Source organism: Lontra canadensis, unplaced genomic scaffold, assembly GCF_010015895.1.
Source record: "Lontra canadensis isolate GAN:19392208 unplaced genomic scaffold, GSC_riverotter_1.0 scaffold42, whole genome shotgun sequence".
Lineage (NCBI taxonomy): Eukaryota > Metazoa > Chordata > Mammalia > Carnivora > Mustelidae > Lontra > Lontra canadensis.
Window position 1 is genome coordinate 15,348,937 of NW_022631036.1, and position 22,120 is coordinate 15,371,056.

Below are 22,120 nucleotides of genomic sequence, written 5' to 3' on the forward strand. Positions count from 1 at the left end.
GCAGTGGGTCAATGAAGGAAAAAAAAAAAATACCTTGAGGGAAAAAAAGAAATATCTTGGGATAAGTAAAAAGACAATATTCCAAAATCTTTGGAACATAGCAAAAGCAGTTCTAAGATAGAAGTTTATATAAATATAGGCATACCTAAATAATTAAGGAAGATCTCAAATATACAATCTAACCTTATGCCTAAAAGAACTGGAAAAGGAATAACAAAGCCCATAGTTAGTAGAAGAAAGTCATAAAGATCAGAGGAAAAATAAATGAAACAGACTAAAAATACACTAGAAAAGATAGATGAAACTAAGAGCTGGTTCTTTGAAAAGATGGACAAAATTGATAGAACTTTAGCCAGACGCATCAAGAAAAAGAGAGAGGACCCAAATAAATAAGAAATGAAGAATGAGAAGTAACAGCTGGTTCAATAGGAATACAAAGGCTTATTTATAAGACACTATTACAAAAAATTACACACCAACAAATGGGACAGCCTAGAAAAAGTATAAATTCCTAGGAACATTCAGTGTTCCAAAACTGAATCAGGAAGACATAGAAAATCTGAACAGAACAATTGCTAGTAATGAAATTGATTTTGGTAGTCAAGAAACTCCCAACAAACAAGAGTCCAGGACTAAATGGATTCACAGTTAAATTCTATCAGGCATCGATATCAGCCACAGTAACTTCTTTCAAGATATGTCTCCAAAGGCAAAGGAAACAAAAGAAATGAACTTTTGGGACTTCATCAAGATCAAAAGCTTCTGCACAGCTAAGGAAACAGTCAACAAAGCAAAGAGGCAACCCACAGAATGGGAGAAGATATTTGCAAATGACAGACAGTAAGGACAAAAGGCTGATATCCAGGATCTAAAAAGAACTTCTCAAACTCAACACACACACAACAGATAATCATGTCAAAAAATGGGCAGAAGACATGAACAGACACTTCTCCAGTGAAGACATACAAATGGCTATCAGACACATGAAAAAATGCTCATCATCACTAGCCATCAGGGAGATTCAGATTAAAACCACATTGAGATACCACCTCACACTGGTTAGAATGGCCAAAATTAACAAGACAGGAAGCAACATGTGTTGGAGAGGATGTGAGAAAGGGGAACCCTCTTACACTGTTGGTGGGAAAGGAAGTTGGTGCAGCCACTTTGGAAAACTGTGGAGATTCCTCAAGAAATTAAAAATAGAGCTTCCCTGTGACCCTGAAATAGCATTACTGGGTATTTACCCCAAAGATACAGATGTAGTGAAAAGAAGGGCCATCTGTACCCCAGTGTTCATAACACCAATGGCCACGGTCACCAAACTGTGGAAAGAACCAAGATGCCCTTCAGCGGACGAATGGATAAGGACGATGTGGTCCATATATACTGTGGAGTATTATGCCTCCATCAGGAAGGATGAATACCTAACTTTTGTATCAACATGGACGGGACTGGAGGAGATTATGCTGAGTGAAATAAGTCAAGCAGAGAGAGTCAATTATATGGTTTCACTTATTTGTGGAGCATAAGAAATAACACGGAGGACTTGGGGAGATGGAGAAGAGAAGGGAGTTGAGGGAAATTGGAGGGGGAGATGAACCATGAGAGACTGTGGACTCTGAAAAACAATCTGAGGGTTTTGAGGGGGCGGGGGGTGGGGAGTTGGGTCAGCCTGGTGGTGGGTATTGTGGAGGGCACGTTGTGCATGGTGCACTGGGTGTGCTGCATAAACAATGAATTCTAATACACTGAAAGGTAATTAAAAAAATTAAAAATTAAAAAAAAAATTCCATCAGGCATTTAAGGAAGAGTTGATGCTTGTTTTTCTCAACGTATTCCAAAAAATCGAAGGGTAATGAAACCTTCCAAATACATTCTGTGAGGCTAACGTTACCCTGATACCAAAACCAGACACAAAGAAAACTATAGAAACTATAGACCAGTACCCTTGGTGAACATAGATGCAAAAATCCTCAACAAAATAGTGGACTGCATTCAGAAATACATTAAAAGAATCATTCATTATGTTCAAGTGGGATTTATTCAAGGGATGCAAGGATGGTTCAATATTTGCAAATCAATCAATGATGTACCATATTAACAAGGAAGGGTAAAACCCATATGATCATTTCAATAGATGCAGAAAAAGTACTTGACAAAATTCAGCATCCATTTATGATAAAAACAAGGTGAGTTTAGAGGGAACATACCTTAATAAAGACCATATATGAAAAACCCATGGCTGACATCATACTCAGTGGTAAAAAAACAGAGCAATTCCTCTAAGATCAGGAATAAGATGAGGTTGTCTACTCTTACCACTTTTATTCAACATAGTTTTGGAAGTTCTAGCCATAGCAATCAGACAAGAAAAGAAATAAAAGGCGTCCAAATTATTAAGAAGTGAGACTCTCACTGTTTACAAATAACATAGTACTATACATAGATAACATTAAAGATTCCATCAAAAAACTGTTCAAACTAATAAATTCAATAAAATCACAGGATACAAACTTAATATACAGAAATCTATTGCATTTCTATATATTAATAACAAAATAGCAGAAAGAGAAATTAAGGAAACAATTCCATTTACAGTTGCATCAAAAAGAATAAAATACCTATGAGTAAATTTTACCAATAAAGTGAAAGACCTGTTCACTGAAAACTGTAAGACATTGATGAAAGAAATGGAAGAAGACACAATGGAGAGATATACCATGCTCATGGATTGGAAGAATTAACATTGTTAAAATGTCCATACTTTCCAAAGCAATCTACAGATTTCACTGCAATTTCTATCAGAATACCAGTAGCAATTTTCACAGAGCCAATAACACTAAAATTTTTATGGAACCACAAAATACTCTGAATAGTCAAAGCAGTCTTGAGGAAAAAAAGAATAAAGCTAGAGGTATTTCAACCTATACTATACACTTCTGGATTTCAAACTATACTACAAAGTTGTAGTAATCAAAACAGTATGGTAATGGCACGAAAAGAGACACATGGATCAATGAAAGAGGACAGAGAGCCCAGAAATAAACTCACACTTATTTGGTCAATTAATCTATGACACCGGTGGCAAAACCTAAAATGGAGTAAAGACTGTTTCATCTGCTGTGGGATTTCAGTGGTGTGGGAAAACTGTACAGCTACATGTAAAAGAATGAAACTGGACCACTTTCTTACACCATACACAAAAATAAACTCAAAATGGATTAAAGACCTAAGTGTAAGACCTGAAACCATAAAATTCCTGAGAGAAAACATAGGTTTATGCTCTTTGACATGTGTCTTAATAATATTTTTTTTGATCTGCCTCCTCACACAAGGGCAACAAAAACAAAAATAAGCAGTCGGGACTACATCAAACTGAAAAGCTTTTGCATAGCAAAGGAAACCATCAGCAAAACAAAAATGCAACCTACTGAATGGGGGGATGTGTGTCCAATAAGGGCTTTATATCCAAAATACATAAAGAACTCCTACAACTCTACACCAATAAAACAATCTGATTAAAAAATGAATGGAGAATCTGAATGGGCATTTTTAAAAGAAGCATACTGGCCCAACAGACACATGAAAAGATGCTCAACATCACTAATCAGGGAAATGCAAATCAAAACTACAGTGAGATACCACCTCACCCCCCATCAGAATGGTAGTCAGAAAACAAAACAAAAAAATGAGTGTTTGTTAGGATGTGGAGAAAAGAACTCTTGTTCCTGTTGGTGGGAATGGAAATTGTTACACTATAGAGAACAGTTGATTACTCAAAAAATTACAAGTAAAAATACCATATGATCAGCAATTCCACTTCTTGAGTATTTAGCTGATTGAAAACACTAATTCGAAAAGATATATGCACTCCTGTGTTCATTGCATCATTTATATTAGCCAAGGTACGGAAACAACTAAGTGTCCCATCAGTAGATGAATGGATAAAGAAAATGTGCTCTCTCTCTCTCTATCTCTCTCTCTCTACATACACACACAAACTTGAACATTACTTAGCCCTAAGAAAGAATGAATCTTACCATTTGTGGCAACATGGGTGGACCTAGAGGGTATTACGCTGAGTGAAATAAGTCAGGGAAAGAGAAATACCATATGATTTCCCTTGTATGTAGTTTTTAAAAAAATAAATGAAAAAATAAAATGGGAACAGACTCATAAATACAGAGAACCTGCTGGTGGTTGCCAGTGGGGTGGGTGAGATAAGCAAAATAGGTGAAGGGGATTGAGATACAAACTTCAATTTATAAAAAAGTTACAGAGTTACAAAGTATAGCATAGAGAATATAGTTAATAGTATTCTAATAACTTTGTAAGGTAACAGATGGCAATTGCAATTGTGATGAGTTTGAAATGTATATAAATGTTGAATCACTATGTTGTATACCTGAAACTTACATAAATATTGTATATCAATTATACTTCCATAAAAAGGTATAAAATATAAAATTATGGTACTAGGTAAAAATGAATGTTGTAGTACATATTTCTTAAGGACGATTACCAAACTACAATTTCCCCTTACCTGTCTTATTCTAGGAGTTGGGTACTTAAACCAGAATATTCTGAATTCTTTCTTGTAAGGTTTTGTATTATTGCTCATTACAGCATAGAAAACATCCTTAACTGTAGAATAAACTGGTCTGTGATAAGAAAGGCTGGAGTTTACTCATAGAGGAGAAAAGATGAGGGAAGACAGAGTGGAAGTGAAATTTTAGTACCTGGTATCGTTTATTCTTTAAGTGTAAATGAATTTTTTTTTTTTAAGATTTTATTTATTTATTTGACAGAGATCACAAGTAGGCAGAGAGGCAGGGAGAGAGAGAGGAAGGGAAGCAGGCTCCCTGCTGAGCAGAGAGCCCGATGTGGGGCTCGATCCCAGGACCCTGGGATCACGACCTGAGTTGAAGGCAGAGGCTTTAACCTGCTGAGCCACCCAGGCGCCCATGAATTTTTTTTTTTTTTTAAAGATTTTATTTACTTATTTGACAGATCACAGGTAGGCAGAGAGGCAGGCAGAGAGAAAGGAGGAAGCAGGCTCCCCGCTGAGCAGAGAGCCCGATGTGGGGCTCGATCCCAGGACCCTGGGACCATGACCTGAGCCAAAGGCAGAGGCTTTAACCCACTGAGTCACCCAGGCACCCCTGTAAATCAATTCTTGTCCTTCAATTTTTTAATCCTTGTCATAGGCCAGATTCTAACCAAAAAGTTGGGGCATGTGACACGGACACAAAAAAACTAAATCTGGATAGAAGTGATTTGGTAACTTTTTTTTTTTTTTAACTTTGGTGGTTAATTTAATCTCATCAGTTGATTAACAGGATATTAATATATGAATGAATAGGCCATATTCTTTAGGGATTCAGTGAATAAATATATATGCATGTGTGTAATATATAGGTATAGATATGTATCTATATAGGTATCTGTATAGATATATAGTTAGATAGACTCCTTCCCTATTTCTAAAAAGAGAAAAATGTAACTAAGAAATATAACTAAATGTAACTGAGAATTATAATTGAAGTAGTTTAAATTTAAAAATTTAAAAGTTTAGATTTACCATGTAAATTAGGAAATAATTATAGTTCTATTTTTTTTTTTAAGATTTTATTTATTTATTTGACAGACAGAGATAACAAGTAGGCAGAGAAGCAGGCAGAGAGAGAGGAAGAAGCAGGCTCCCTGCTGAGCAGAGAGCCCGATGCGGGGCTCGATCCCAAGACCCTGGGATCATGACCTGAGCTGAAGCAGAGGCTTTTAACCCACCGAGCCACCCAGGCACCCCTATAGTTCTATTTTTTATTCATCAACTAAAACATTCAATTTTTGCATCAATGTAGAAAATAAACCTATCAATTTAAATAATTTCTTTTCCCCCAGTTTTTGTCATAAATTTATAGCTTAATACTGAGCTTACCATGTCATTTACTATTCTTAAATAAAAATGACACATACGAAAATAATACATTTACATACCTAATAAATAAATACAACAAATAAACAAATAAACAGTAGAAAGGAGGGAAAAAGGAAAGAAGGAAGAAGCCTGGTGATGTAGGTGTGTTTTATAGGTAAAACATATTCATTACTCAAATACTGCAAGTAGTTTTGTTATTAGAAATGTGGATTTTTCAGAATGCCAACAGCTCTTACTAATGGCATGAAAAACAAAAAAAGGTATAATCATTCACTGATTTCTATTCTGATAAGTTTAAAATATATGTAAATGATTTAGAATTTGGTTTTAATTATAAAATGGAATCAAGTTATAGATTCAGATAGTGGCTTTTTATTCACTTAGTGTCTATGGGACATTTGAAAGACATGGAATACAAGACAGTTTGTGTGTGTGCAGACAGTCATGCATCTTGCAGTATGTTTAGCATTCACTGGCTCATCCCTTTAAATCTCTGTGGTATTCTCAATTTTTGTGACAACAGAACACTCAGAGTGCCCTGTAAAACATAGGTAATGTCCACATGGAGAACCAGTATTGGAAATAGAAACATGAAAAGACATCTTTTTTACCTTCGCACAACTTATAATTTAGCAAGGAGACAAACATGCAAAGTAAGTCTTACAAAAGAATACTGCTATGCTCTTAGAAAGATGGAATCCCTAACTCTGCTTAGGCTTAGGGAAGGCTTTATAAAGGAGGAGGTAATATAATACCAGGACAGTGGAATTGCAGTAGAAATATAAGGAAGAAGACAGATAAGAGCTTCTTCGGTGGTAAAATCAGTATGTCTTGATGATTAATTGGATGAGAGAAATGAGGAATTGGAGGTGTCTCAAGTTTGTTTCTCTTGCAACAGGAGGTAGTTGCCATTCACACGTGAATAGAGTTTTTAAAAATGCAGGCTTGGTGGTGGTGACTGTGTGGCCAGAGGGGTTGGTAAGAATGGAGAGGACATGGTTAATAAACTTAACTTTTAAATATTTCGAGTTGGAGCTGTTTTGGGGTCATTCAGGAAGAAATGTTCAGAAGAAATCTGATCATAGGAGTATGAGGCTTAAGAGAAAAGTACAATATACTATGGCATAGTGTATTGGCTACAGAGACGGAGCTGATTTCAGTACTTTGGTAATAGCAGAGTAGTTTGTATTATACTAAACCTCCTGCATATTGCAGTTATTTTTTTTTTTTAAGATTTTGTTTATTTATTTGACAGACAGTGATCACAAGTAGGCAGAGAGGCAGGCAGAGAGAGAGGGAAGCAGTCTCCCTGTGGAGCGGAGAGCCCAGTGAGGGTGGATCTCGATCCCAGGACCCTGGGATCATGACCTGAGCCGAAGGCAGAAGCTTTAACCCACTGAGCCACCCAGGCACCCCTGCAGTTATTTATTTTTTTTTTAAAGACTTTATTTATTTATTTGACAGAGAGTGAGAGAACATAAGCAGGGGGAACAGTGGGGAGAAAGAGGTAGAAGCAGACTCCCTGCCAAGCAGGGAGCCTGATTCGGGTCTCAAACGCAGGACTCTGGGATCAGGACCTGAGCCAAAGGCAGATGCCTAGCCATCTGAACCACTCAGGCGTCCCTACATATTGCAATTATAAGCTCTAGACAAAATATTAAAAAAAAGAAAAAACCAATGAACTATTTGAAAATATTAGTGAGTGACCAAAACCAGGAAGAAACTAGAAGGAAACATAAAAAAAGGGAACAACTCTGAGTGAGATGTCTGTTTTTGTGGCTTTTCACCTGAGGGAACTCCTTAGTCTGCTAGACTTTTGACAGTTAAAACTCAAGGAGAAAGATGCAATCTTGGTGGTTTGAAGTACCTAATATTCTTATCTGAGTGATAAGAATTTTAGTACTCTAAAATAAATAGAAGCTATTTTCTATTTTTTTATTGAAGTTTTTTGGTTTCTGGCATTTACTTTAGAACAAAATTCATGTTTTACAGAATTTTAAGTAATGTAATCCCATTCTTAAGTGTGTAAGTTACAGAAGGGAAGTTAATACATTAGCTACATAGAAAAATGTCTCTGTATCTAAAATGATAAAATTTCTGTCTGACCCTTACAGATTTTTTTTATATTCTTTATATTTTTGTTAATGAGAAGAACATTTTTTACAGTGAATATATGTTGCTTTTCTAATCAAATGAAACATCTGAGAAGATGCTTAGCAGAAAATCCCAATAATTTCCAATTTACTTCAGGTTACTGTTTTGTTGCGGCATTCTTTTTTTTTTTTTTTTTTTTTTAAAGATCACAAGTAGGCAGAGAGGCAGGCCGAGAGAGAGGAGGAGGAAGGCTCCCTGCTGAGCAGAGAGCCCTATGCAGGGCTCGATCCCAGGACCCTGGGATCATGACCCGAGCTGACGGCAGAGGCCTCAACCCACTGAGCCACCCAGGCGCCCCTGTTGCAGCATTCTTAATGAAATATGAAAACTTGATATTTTTTTTTTTTTTTTAGGAAAATGGGACCGATATTGCTGGTCATGTTCGAAATTCCACTTGGGCAAAAAATGGCACCTACCAAGATGTTCTTCATAATGCTTCTGAAGAAGTCACAGAACAGAACATACGAGCTGGTACCCAGGCAGTTTTGCAGGTGATTCACTTTTGGTTACTAACAAAAAAATTCAATAAAATACTTTTTAAAAAAGATTTTATTTATTTATTTGGCAGAGAATAGGATAGCGAGAGAGGGAACACAAGCAGGGACAGTGGGAGAAGCAGGCTCCCAACTGAGCAGGGAGCCCCTGATGCAGGGTTCAATCCCTGGACGCTGGGACCATGACCTGAGGTGAAGACAGATGCTTAATGACTGAGCCACTCAGGTGCCCCTACAATAAAATAATTATTACATAGGGGGCATCTGGGTGGCTCAGTGGGTTAAGCTTCTGCCTTCAGCTCAAATTATGATCTCAGAGTCCTGGGATCGAGCCCTACATCAGGCTCTCTGCTCAGGGGGAGCCTGCTTCCCCGTCTTTCTCTGCCTGCCTCTCTGCCTCCTTGCGGTCTCTCTCTCTCTGTCAAATAAATAAAATTTTTTAAAATAAAATAATTATTAAATATTTCAAATATATGGCTCGGTATTCCATTGTACAGTATAATTTTTTAATATACTCAATACCTACATTTGTCAATCTTCTTTATAAAATATTCATTTTGTTTTTTCCTTAACTTTCACTCCCTAATGTATATGTGTTAATAAAAATTACATATTTTTCTAGACAACTTTAAGATTTATATAATTTGTGTCATAGTGTACTATCATCTGGTACTTTCTTTTTGCATTAACCATTATGTTTTTGAGTTGTGTTGATACATAGCTATAGTTCATTCGTTTTAGCTACTTTCTGGTATTGCAATTTATGATTATTTCACATTTTACTTACTCATTTTTCTGTCAATGTTTTTTAAGTTGTTTCCAATTTCTCACCATTCCATATAGTGCTACACTGAATATTTCTGTGTATGTATTTCTTTTGCACATGTGGGAGAATTTCCTTAGGATATATACCCAGAAGTAGAGTTACTGGTTGGAGGAATTGTACATTATCATCCTTACTTTACTGTTAATGCCAAATTGTCTTCCAACATGGTTATAATAATTTACATTTCTTTTAATAGTGTTTGTGAGTTCTTATTTCCTTATATCTTCCCCCTTTACTTATAGAGACACATTTTAATTTTTGAGGCCCCAAATGTGTGAAATGTTATTTCATTTTTTTTTCCTTGTTTTAATTTGCTTTTTTCTTCATCAGTACTGAAATTGAGCATCTTTTTATGAAGGGCCTTTTCATCTGCTTTTTCCCATATTCTGTTAGGTTGTCTTCTTTTTGTTGATTTGTAGGAGTTCATTATAGGCATTCATTCATTTATTTATTTATTTATTTATTAAGATTTTATTTATTTATTTGACAGAGCTCACAAGTAGGCAGAGAGGCAGGCAGAGAGAGAGGAGGGAGCAGGCTCCATGCTGAGCAGAGAGCCTGATTTGGGGCTCGATCCCCAGGACCCTGGATCATGACCTGAGCTAAAGGCAGAGGCTTTAATCCACTGAGCCACCCAGGTGCCCCGTCATTCATTTTTTAAAGCAGACTTTTCTTGTCAAGACCACATGTAACCTCTACTTTGTTAAATCAAATGTACTTTCTTTTTTCTTTTTCTGTTTGTTTGTTTGTTTGTTTGTTTTGTTTTTTGTTTTTTTTTTTTAAAGATTTTATTTATTTATTTGCCAGAGACAGAGGGAGAGAGAGTGAGCAAGCACAGGCAGACAGAGAGGCAGGCAGAGGCAGAGGGAGAAGCAGGCTCCCCGCCAAGCAAGGAGCCCAATGTGGGACTCGATCCCAGGACGCCGGGATCATGACCCGAGCCGAAGGCAGCCGCTTAACCAACTGAGCCACCCAGGCGTCCCTGTTTGTTTGTTTTTTAAGAGAGAGTGAACACATGCACAAGTGGAGGGAGGAGTGGCAGAGGGGGAAGGAGAAAATCTTAAGCAGGCTCTATGCTCAGCATGGGGTGTGATGTGGGGCCTGATCTCATGACCCTGAGATCATGACCTGAGCCAAAATCAAGAGTCAGATGTTTAACCGATGGAGCCACCCAGGTGTCCCAAATGTACATTTTCCAATCCTAATCTTACCGGACTTGTCAGGAACATTTTATAGGATAGATCATTCCTTCCCTATTCAAACACTTCTTCACTTGTTCTTCAGAATAGCATCCCTCCTGTTTTTCTTCTAACTCACTGGCCACTTCTCAGAATTTTTTACTGATTTTTTCATATGTCCCTGATCATTTCATTGTTGAAGGGCCCCAAATCAGTTCTTGGATCTTTCTATTTATTCTCTGGTTCATCTCATCCATTCCTCTGGCTTTAAATGTCACATATTTACTGTATCATCTACAATTTTATTTCTAGTCTGAGACCTCTTGTTTGAGCTCTGAGCCTTTTTTTTTTTTTAAAGATTTTATTTATTCATTTGAGAGAGACAGGGCACAAGTAAGGGGGAGGGTCAGAGGATCAGAAGCAGACTTCCTGCTCAGTGGGGAGGGCCCTGAGATCATGACCTGAGCCGAAGTCAGACGCCTAACTGACTGAGCCACCCAGGCACCCCTGAATCTTAAACTCAAATATTCAAATGCCAAGTTAGCATCTTCACTTGGATATCTAATAGGCATCTCAAACTTGACATGTTTAAGACTCCTGTTCTTGCTCAAAAAATGTGCTCTTCCTGCAGTTTTTCTTGGTTCATTTATAGCTCCTGTTTTCCAATTGTTCAAGCCATCTTGTTTCCCGACTTTCTTTTATTCTTAATTAAAAAGATCTTTTGATTTATTTTAGAGAGTGAGCAAACTGGAGGGAAGGGCAGAGAGAGAGAGAGGGAGAGAGAAACCCAAGCAAACTCTGTGCTGAGGCAGAGCCCAATGCAGAGCTCAATATCAGACCCTGAGATCAGACCTGAGCCATAACCAAGAGTCAGATGCTCAACTGACTGTGCCACCCTGGTGACACCCCCCCCGCATTCTTTTATATCCTACATCTAATTTGATAACACATCCTGGCCATCTTCAGAATGTACGCCGAATCTAACTATTCAACATTTACACTACCTCTTGGATCCAGGCCCCCATGATCTTTCATCTGGATTATTGCAGTAATCCAAACTCCTAATTAGTATACTTGCTTTGCTCTTGCCCACCCATCACTGGCATAGTCTCAACATAGTAGCCAGAGAGAGTCTACAGAGTGTAAGTCGGATCATATTTTTTCTGCTCAAAACCCTCCATTGGCTTTGCATTATCACTAAGCATAAAAGCAGAAGTCTTTCTAATGGTCTACAAGGCTTTACATGGTTGCTCCCCAAGGTGTGGTCCACCAACTAGTGCCAGCCCACAAGATTAATTGCAAAACTGAGAGTAAGAGTTTAGAAACTAAGTGATTTTGATGGTTTGTGTTTCTATTTTTGTACTTTTTCTTATTAGTTAATTTTTATTGTATTTTATAATAGGATTGGTCTTCGAAGTTTGGTGGGAGGGGGACATGTTCTTTTACCACTGACAGTGTGTAAAGCTCTGCACCACATGCTCTGGTTCTGTTTCTCAACATCATTTCCCAACTGCTTTCCTACTTCTTCACTTCACTCTCTACTCCTTACTGTTCCTTAAACATTGTAGGGAGGTTTTCACCTCAGGTCCTTTAAACTTACTTTTTCTTTTGTCAGAATGCTTTCTCCCAAACTGCTCTTATTATGTCCTTATTTTATTTCCTAACGATTTATTTATTTATTTATGCCTCTTGCTTTTCTTGGTCAGTGTTGCTAGACTTACAGAGTTCTCTCTTTTCACTATTCTAAAGTTAGCTTAATATTCTTTTTTCTCAGGTGCTTGGGTGGCTCAGTGGGTTAAGCCTCTGCCTTCGGCTCAACTCATAATCTCAGGGTCCTGGGATGGAGTCCCGCCTTGGGTTCTCTGCTCTCTCTCAGCAGAGAGCCTGCTTCTCCCCCCATCTTTCTCTGCCTGCCTCTCTGCCTACTTGTGACCTCTGTCAAATAAATAAAATCTTTTAAAAAAATATTCTTTTTTCTCATGATTTCACAGCTATGTTTTATTATGTAGTTCATCAAGGGATTTAAATCAGGATTATGGGTATAGTAGATGTAAATGTCCTAGCTTCACAATAGATGAAATGTTCCATACCTCCAGAGTATCCTCGAGAGCCTTTGCACACAACCTGTCACCATTATAATTGCTTTGTCTTCAATAACAAAATATAATTAATGATTTGATTATAATAGTTCTTTTAAATTTTTCTGTATTGCATATTAATGGCACCTCAGTAGTAGTACTGTGATATGTGATCTGTTCATGCAGGTTGTTATCACTAAAGCACATAAACACACATAGTCTATAAACGTGAAAAGAGTAATAGATGGTATTGAACACTATTCTGAAAATTCATCTTAATTTAGTATCTTCTTTTATCCTAAACTATTTTTTATTGTTTGTTTCATTTTATGACAGCAGTAGAGTTAACTTAAAACTCTCAGTTTTAAAAAACACTGTTTTTTACTTGGTTTCTTTTACTTGGGTGCCCAGTAGTGATTTTATATTTGTCTAGATAAACATAAAAACAAAATAGTTTAATGGGTTTAAGTTTCACATGTCAAGCTAGTGGTAGAAACAGGGTCAAAATTAACATGTAGCCTTATTATACTTTTTAGTTCATTATAGATCACCTAGTGATAAGCATCTGAATTTTTTTTTTTTAAGATTTTATTTATTTATTTGACAGAGAGAGATCACAAGTAGGCGGAGAGGCAGGCAGAGAGAGAAGAGGAAACAGGCTCCCCAGTGAGCAGAGAGCCGGATGCGGGGCTGGGATCATGATCTGAGCCAGAGGCAGAGCCTTTGACCCACTGAGCCACCCAGGCGCCCCCTGAATTTGTTTTTTTTTTTTTTAATTATTATTATTATTATTTTTAAAGATTTTATTTATTTATTTGACAGAGAGAAACCACAAGTAGGCAGAGAGGCAGGCAGAGAGAAAGGGGGAAGCAGGCTCTCCACTGAGCAGAGAGCCCAATGGGACTCGATCCCAGGACCCTGAGATCATGACCTGAGCTGAAGGCAGAGGCTTAACCCATTGAGCCACCCAGGTGCTTTCTGAATTTGTTTTTTAAATAAATTTTTAATTTTGTAATGAATAGCTAATGATGTCTTTTGTTTTAGGTGTTTATTATAAACTCATCAAACATATTTCTTCTTGAACCTGCAAATGAAATTAAAAACCTTCTGGATGAGCACACAGATATGTGTAAACGCATTCTTAACATTTACCGGTTCATGGTTGTACAAGTATCAATGGACAAAAAGACTTGGTAAAAAATATTTATCCTTTATGTTTTTTTTAATTGTATACATATAATTATAGTAATTTTTAGAGGAATAGTGTCTGTGAACAGGGCTTGTCACAATATTGTAGAGGCTCCTATTAGCGAGTAAATATTTTATGTAATTTTTATGATGACAATAGTCTCCATTTTATCTCAGACACCTTTGATCAGGCTTCTTGGATGATTTTTCTAATGCCCCCCCCCCCACTCTCAGAAATGAATACATGGGTGAATAAATGAATTTGTGCATGTGTGAATAAAAGAATAAGTAAATGATTAAGTGGGCAAATGCCTGATTGCTCAACCTGTCATGTAAGGCCATGTACAGTGACACTTTTCTGGCTTTCTCTCAAGCCTAAACTCCACCCTGCAGACTGGGATCTGGCTCCCGTCTTTACCAAATTGCTCTTTCCTGCACATTCTGAACTTTTCTGGTGCTTGCCATCTTCTTTTGTTGTCACAATAACTATCTTTAGATTCCACCTTCCTTTTTCCACATATCCTTACTTAAATTTTTCTTCCACTTCCTTTCATTGTGTATTTGTATCTCTGTTGCAGTTCTTTTTAAAATCGTCTAAATCCTTAAATTACTTGTATAAATGTCTCTTTACCTCTGAATTGAAAGGCCTTAAAAAATGTCTCTGTTGTCTTTGTTTTTATATTTCCTGCATTTCTTACCATAGTATTTTATATACTATTTGTGCTCCATAAATATTTAATGAATGGAAAAATAGGCCTTTTGGGGAAAAGAACAATTCTTCAGTTTTTGTAAAATGATACATGTTCATTGTAAAAATCAAACAAAAAAAAAGTTTTAAAAAGAAAATTAAAGTTGCCCCAAAACTCACTCTCTGGAGGTAATCATTGTTTGCTCTTTGATGAACATCTGGTTCACCAAACCATTTATAGGCATTAGTATTATTATGCCATTTGTATGTGTCATAATTTTCTTAACCAGTCCTCTTTTGATGGATATTTAGTTATTTCATTTTGTTTTGGGGTAGAGAGAAGAGAGTGATCATCCTTATACATACATAATTTTTCTCCTTTGACTTATTCTTCAAAAGTGGAAGTACTTAGTGAAAGTGTATGCCTAATACATGTTTGCTACATATGGAAAAATGGCTTTATTTTGGAAAAAATCTTTATTAGCAGTATTGATAGAGTTGTATCAGGATATAGTTTGTTATTAACTTACTTGTAATACTTTTCTATGCCAGGTATATTTTTAGGCATTTTCTATACATGCATTTTCTTTCTTGATCCTTGTAGCACCCCTCAGGTAGGTAATATCTCTATTTTACGTGGTGATTCTTAGGTACAAAGAGGTTGGTTCATTTATCTTTGTTTGCACAGCTGAGATTTGAACTGGCCCTTCAGACTGCAGAGCCTAGGTTGTTATTACCCAGGAACCATGCTACTTTGGACCATTCTTTTGTTAGTCTCTGCCTACCCCCTTTCTTTCTTTTTTTTTTTTTTAAATATACTTTGCATTAGTGCTGCTGAGCCAAGTTAAAGTGAGAGGCCTGCTATATGGAACACAATTTTAGTATTAAAAAAATTTTTTTTATAAGTTCCTTGAAGTCATAGCATTATGAGAGATTACTCACATATTTACATTGAATTTATAAGATTTTGTGAATTAAAATCATTGCTATCATTTCACAGTGAAAGTTTATATATGAATGAATTTTGATTTGACCACAAATCAGATAAGATTTATTTGGAAAAGCTATACTTTATTGCATATTTAATTGATTTCAAAAAGTTCATCATTTCGTACAGCCAAGCCAGAGGACTAAGATTACAAATGCAGCAATTTTGATTTTTATCTTATGAATAAATGCATGTATTTATTTGTTAAATTCAGGATATTTTTCATTGATTGATACTTTTCTATTTAATTCTGCCCTCCCTTCCCAGAAAAATGATGACATCTAGGTCTGTGAACTTTTGCTACTGCCACATTTCTCACAGGGATTGTCCCACGTCCCACATGTTGCTGTACTTGGAATGGGCCCACAGGCAAATCCGAGAGGAGGCTGCAATAGGGACTTGGGCTGGTAGCCTGGCTGTGCACCCATATTAGAATACCCTTTTTCACATGTGGCTTAATCAGTTTCCAGATTTTCAAGTGCAAATAAGGTAGTTTTATGGTTTTAATAATAAGCATCTAGGAGAAAGAGACAAGGTAGAAATAATATGATTGTCTTGCTGTGGAGTATACAAGTATAAAGGGTTTAAAAATGGCCAAACTTAAAAGGATGGAAAGACTCAAAAGAGTGATGGTCCTTGATTACCTGCCAGGATCACTGTGATCTATTAATCTTAAAAATCTTGTGGCTTTTGAAATTGTACCTGGTACACTTCTGGATATGTGCTTGTTTTCCATATTATAAAGAATATTAGTTGTATAGGCATCAAGGTAGAACTATATTGTATAGATAGACAGCTTCCTAAGGTTATTATTTGATTTTGGGGGGCTTGGGGGATGGGAGCAGCCTCCACATTCTCACCTCCCAATTCATCAGCTTTTGCATACATTTTTAATTGATGAGAGGATTTTGTGACTGAAAAATGGTTTTAAAATGGCTGGTATGGTTTATAAAATGGAATTTTAAAATTAAGTATTTAAGGAATTCTAAAAATTTGAAAGATATTTGGTATTTGACTTACTGAAAGATAATACATTTTATAACAAATAATTTTAAAGTTATTCATTAACCAAGAACAAACATATGTGAGAAGGAAACATTAATTAATTTTTTTTACTTTAAGGGAACAGATGCTGCTTGTATTGCTCAGAGTCACGGAATCTGTACTGAAGATGCCATCACAAGCTTTTCTGCAGTTCCAGGGGAAAAAAAATATGACCTTGGCAGGTCGACTTGCAGGACCACTTTTCCAGGCAATAAAAATAAATAGATAAATAGATGAATAGATGAATAGATATGTATTTTTATAAGATTCATTGAGCCCTGAATTTGTTACTTGGGGGAAAAAAGCTTTAAATCAAAGATCATTTCATATTAAAGGATCTTTTGTAGAACTAAATTAGAAGTTGCTTATCTAAATAGGCTATTTGCCATACATAGAAACTCACAACCTAGTGTAAGAGTGGAGGAAGTACCACTCTGTGTGTCTGTGAAAAGAGCATTGAAACAGGCTGATGATATTTAACTTTTTCTGTTGTGTGGCACATACTCACATGATTGCGAAAAGCTGCCAGGGAGCTTCATGAGTAATGGCCTGATTGTTTGCTTTTTGAGTTTCCAAGTCTCTGGCTTGTTAGAAAAATAAAACTCTAAGTGTTTCTGTAGTAATGGAAAAGTAGTTAATAATCAAGATTCTTTCTTATCATGCTGTTCTGTAAGACTTTAGTCACTTCTGTATTTTAAGTGTCAGTGGTAGTTTGAATATATATAAATTACGTATTGAGTTTTCCAACCTGAGGATAGAGTATTGACTTTAAATGTATTATGGATTCTTCAGAAATACCAAAATAATATGTTCTTAAGATGACACATTAAATACAAATACATTGATAAAATGATTCTTAATATCAAAGATAAAAAGCTACTCAGATTTAATTCTTGGCCGTAAGTATAGTCATTCAAATTATTTTTAAAAAAATATTTTTGTCTGCCTAAGATTTTATACTTAGTAGTGAATAATCTTTTGAAACCAGTTGCATTTATTATCTAAACTCCTCTTAACTTCATTCGCCCTTTTTAAAAAGATTTCCCAATTGTTAGAACTAACCTGATGTTGGAACTATAGGAGAGCAAAATTTTAGCTTGCTATATGGAATAACTTTTTTGTACTGTAAATATAGATAATGTAAGATAGAATGGAAAGCCACTAGTTACTACTGTTCTATGCTGTAAACTCTGCTCATTTTCATCTGGCATTTAATGTATAAATTTATGTGAATTCCTTAGTAAAATTTAGAGTTAAGCTTTTGAAAAACGTTACTACTTATTTCTTCAATAGGAGGTTATATCTTTAGTAGAAGTCCCTAAAATCTCAGGGGTGATGTAATTTCTGCCCTTCAGTAAATAAGTTTTTTTTATTATATGACTGGATATTTTACAAAGTGCCTTTAATTCTTCTGGTATCTTCAAAATGAAATTTAATTTTATACTTTATGTATAATTTTTCAGAAACATTTCATTAAATGTATCTCCAGTAACTTGTTTTTAGAATATTCAAATTATATACTGATTTTCATCCTTAGTTTGAAAAAGGCTTTGGTCAGTTTAGCTCAATAAGCATTAGTAAATAATTCAACCCAATAATTTCAAAAATTTTTATAGTGTGGAGACTTTTTAAGCAGCATTTATTTAACATTAATGTAATACAGCATGAAGGATAGTTACAACTTTAGAGATAATTCTTTTCAGTTTTGATAACTTGTCCTAATTGCTAGAATGTTGAGTGTTGGCAATTGTTGAAATTTATAGTAAATATTAATGATTGCAGGAATTCCTTTGTAAGTATTATGTACCAAGAAAGGGTCGTGGATATTATGGGATTTTAAATTCTGCTTGTTCTTAGGTAATTTTTTTTATAATTGAATATCTGAATTTGTACATATTTCATTATTACTTTTTTGTCTTTATAGACTCTTATCGTTGCCTGGATCAAAGCAAATCTTAATGTGTACATCTCTCGAGAACTATGGGATGACTTACTCTCAGTATTATCGTCACTGACCTATTGGGAAGAGTTAGCCACTGAGTGGTCACTGACTATGGAAACACTGACTAAAGTTTTAGCTAGAAATTTATATAGTTTGGATCTCAGTGATTTACCATTGGATAAGCTGAGTGAACAGAAGCAAAAAAAGCACAAAGGGAAAGGTAAGAGTTGTCCACAGAGATGCTCCCCATAAATTTGTTTAAATAATTTGGTCTGGGAAAATCAGGCTAGGGAGACAAGGAATGGTAAACGATTATGTTTTCTCTTAACTGTTCCCTGCAGATTAAAAATTTTCAGTAATAAATCATGTAGGTACCTTATAATTTTTTCTTTTTTTTTTTTTTAAAGATTTTATTTTATTTATTTGACAGAGAGAGATCACAGTAGACAGAGGCAGGCAGAGAGAGAGAGAGAGAGAGAGGGAAGCAGGCTCCCCACTGAGCAGAGAGCCCAATGCGGGACTCGATCCCAGGATCCTGAGATCATGACCTAAGCCAAAGGCAGCGGCTTAACCCACTGAGCCACCCAGGCGTCCCTTATAAATTTTTTCTTGAAGAACTTCAAAATCATTAGTAATTTTGATGAGAAATAAAGTGTTCTATATATATCTAGCTAAAATTTAAATAAACAATTTAAAATCTTAAGTATTTTATTTTAAATAATTAACCAAAATGGAAATTGATAAAATGCTCGCTCTTTTTATCATATGAAACTTTTCCGTTAGAATTTAGGTGAGTTCATGTTACTCTATTTAAAAAGAATTATTTGAAAAAATCTTTTGAAAGCATTTTCTTAGTTTTGACTAAAAGTAAACATTCCCTAGTTGTGGATTATATATCTATTGAGTGTTAAAATGGGGGAGAGGGACAATGACATAGTGATTATATTGTTAATACGTGTTTTTTTAATCCTTGTTGTGTTAGTATTTTTCGCTCCTTTTTTTTTTTAAGGATTTTATTCATTTATTTGACAGAGAGAGAGATCACAAGCAGGCAGAGAGGCAGGCAGAGGGAGAGGGGGAAGCAGGCTCCCTGCTGAGCAGAGAGCCCAATGTGGGTCTCTAATCTCAGGACCCTGAGATCATGACCTGAGCTGAAGGCAGAGGCTTTAACCCACTGAGCCACCCAGGTGCCCCTGTATTTTTCACTCTTTTTTTTTTTTTTTTAAGATTTTATTTATTTGTTTGACACACAGAGATCACAAGTAGTCAGAGAGGCAGACAGAGAGAGAGGAGGAAGAAGTCTCCCTGCTGAGCAGAGAGCCCGATGCAGGGTTCGATCCCAGGACCCTGAGATCATGACCTGAGCTGAAGGCAGAGGCTTTAACCCTCTGAACCACCCAGGTGTCCCTGTATTTTTCACTCTTAATAAGTAGTTGCTGGCTAGAGATTTTAACCTGAGTCATATTTCCTATTTAACAGTAGTCCATGGTAGTTCATTAAGTGACCAAAATACTTTCTCCTGACTATTTATTTCCCAACTGGCTATTATTGGCAGGTAGAGATGTAGTAACTTCCACCACAGGATGGCATTTGGTTAACTCATTTCTTAAACTTTTTTTGCTTATCCAAATGTTTCTTTTTTAATGAAATAAATGGATGGCAAAGGATTTAATAATAGTTTATTTTTGATGTTATAATTTTAGAATTCTGTATCAGTTTTGGAATATGATTTTTACATAAGTTGAATTAAAAAAAGCCTTATGGTACACAGGCATTTAACTTGATACTTTAAAATGCATTATGAGAAACCTGAGAATCTGAGGCAAGGTAGAATGCATAATTTGAAGAGATTATTAATCAATTGACGGTATACTGAGATTGAAAATCTACATTTTTAGGAGTTGGACATGAATTTCAGAAAGTTTCAGTTGACAAGTCATTTTCTAGAGGATGGAGTCGTGATCAGCCTGGCCAAGCCCCAATGAGACAGAGAAGTGCAACAACCACTGGTTCCCCAGGAACCGAAAAGGCAAGGAGTATAGTACGGCAAAAAACCGTTGGTATGTACTCTTAAAAATAATGAGAATTGTACAGGGCAATATCTTTATAGCCCTTAGTAACAATGTATGTAAATACATAATGTTCTTACCAGTTTGGTCATTAAAGGAGAAACTTCTATAGCAAAACTTTTTTTTTCATTAGTACTCAAGAGTCTAATGACATGCTGTTACCCATGTATGCTATTAAGATTTATCTTCCATTAGCATTTTATGTAGCTTATTTTACTGTGGGTATCAATAATTTTAAACTGTTTTTTACAGAACTGAAGAAATAGAGAACTCATGCATTAATTAGGGTAGCTAAGTTTTCAGTGCTACAGTTACATAATTAGGTTGGCTTCACACACTTCCAACTAGGAATTCATGCTCTCTGCTTGCAGATGGCTGAGACCAAGGTAGAGGTTGTTGCTAGGTTCCTTGAAGCTTTTTGTAGACATGGAAGATATTTCTATAATCTTGGAAGTAGCTAGCAAAAGAGCAATGATGGGAAGAATTTCTGGATGTAGGATCATTTAGTATACTCTGGACCTAGCTACCATCTTAATCTTCTTCCTCTCAGAGACTTATAACTGTATCTGAATTGTAGTAAAAAGAGTGCTGCAATGAAAAACAAGGTTTTGTCCTAATCTCTTTTTTTATTCTTACTTTGATCACTTAATAGGTAGATAATTTTGAACTTCCTAGGCTTTATTTATTTCATCTGTGTAATGGGAATGATACTACCTTATATGCCTGAAACAAAATTGCTTGAAGTTACTTTAGGTTTTACAATTTATGATTTTTTTTAAAGATTTATTTGTTTATTTGAGAGCAAGAGAGAATGTGGGTGTGTGAGTACACCGACAAGGGGAGGGGCAAAAGGAGAGGGAAAAGCAGACTCCCCACTGATCAGGGAGTCGACCTCAGGGCTTTATTCCAGGACCCTGAGGTCATGACCTGAGCTGAAGTCAGATGCTTAACTAACTGAGCCACTCAGGCACCCCTATAGTCCATGATTTTTATGGCCGGAGCATTTTTTTTGTGTGTGTGTAAATATATCTATATTTAATGGTAATCTGTGAAAAACACATAATTTTAAAGAAATTTAGAAGAATTAAAAATCACAGTTAATTTTTTTAAAATCAGTTAATTTTAAATCCTTCAAAAGAATTATATTTTCACAGTTGTTTTCTGTCTATAAAATAGGCATAGAATTGTCTATGTCAAGAAGAATGAGAAATGATAAAAGAATAAGGGTATGGATGAATTAAAATTAATATAATATTTAAAGTTTTTTGTGTAGAATCACTTTTTGAGATTCTTAGGAAGACGTTGATTACATCTGAAATGGCTTTCTTTGTTTTATATTAATGTCACATTTAATAAAAAATATTTGTGTATTGGTTAGGACAGAATTCTTCTTTTAAACTTAAAATTTTACTTTGTTTTACTTAAAATATCTATTTTTTTAAAAGTCCCTTACATAATTTTTCTGATTATAGAAGTAATTTGTGCTTAGTGTGGAATATAAAGTTTAAGAAAGTATCAATGAGCTGTCCA

The 22,120-nt window shown here is 35.6% G+C and overlaps 1 protein-coding gene across 15 annotated transcripts in view; it reads left to right on the plus strand.

Moving 5' to 3' along the window:
• RALGAPA1 (Ral GTPase activating protein catalytic subunit alpha 1) overlaps positions 1-22,120 on the plus strand; it is a 252,205-nt gene that overhangs the window by 68,838 nt on the left and 161,247 nt on the right. For all 15 annotated transcript variants that reach the window (XR_004384235.1, XM_032871260.1, XM_032871259.1 and 12 more), the window contains exons 12-16: positions 8,449-8,586; positions 13,716-13,864; positions 16,658-16,787; positions 18,504-18,741; positions 20,420-20,581. Coding sequence is in view for 14 of the 15 variants with exons in the window: in XM_032871260.1 (XP_032727151.1) it covers positions 8,449-8,586; positions 13,716-13,864; positions 16,658-16,787; positions 18,504-18,741; positions 20,420-20,581 (817 nt within the window). In the remaining variant the exon portion in view is untranslated. The remainder of the gene's footprint in view (positions 1-8,448; positions 8,587-13,715; positions 13,865-16,657; positions 16,788-18,503; positions 18,742-20,419; positions 20,582-22,120) is intronic.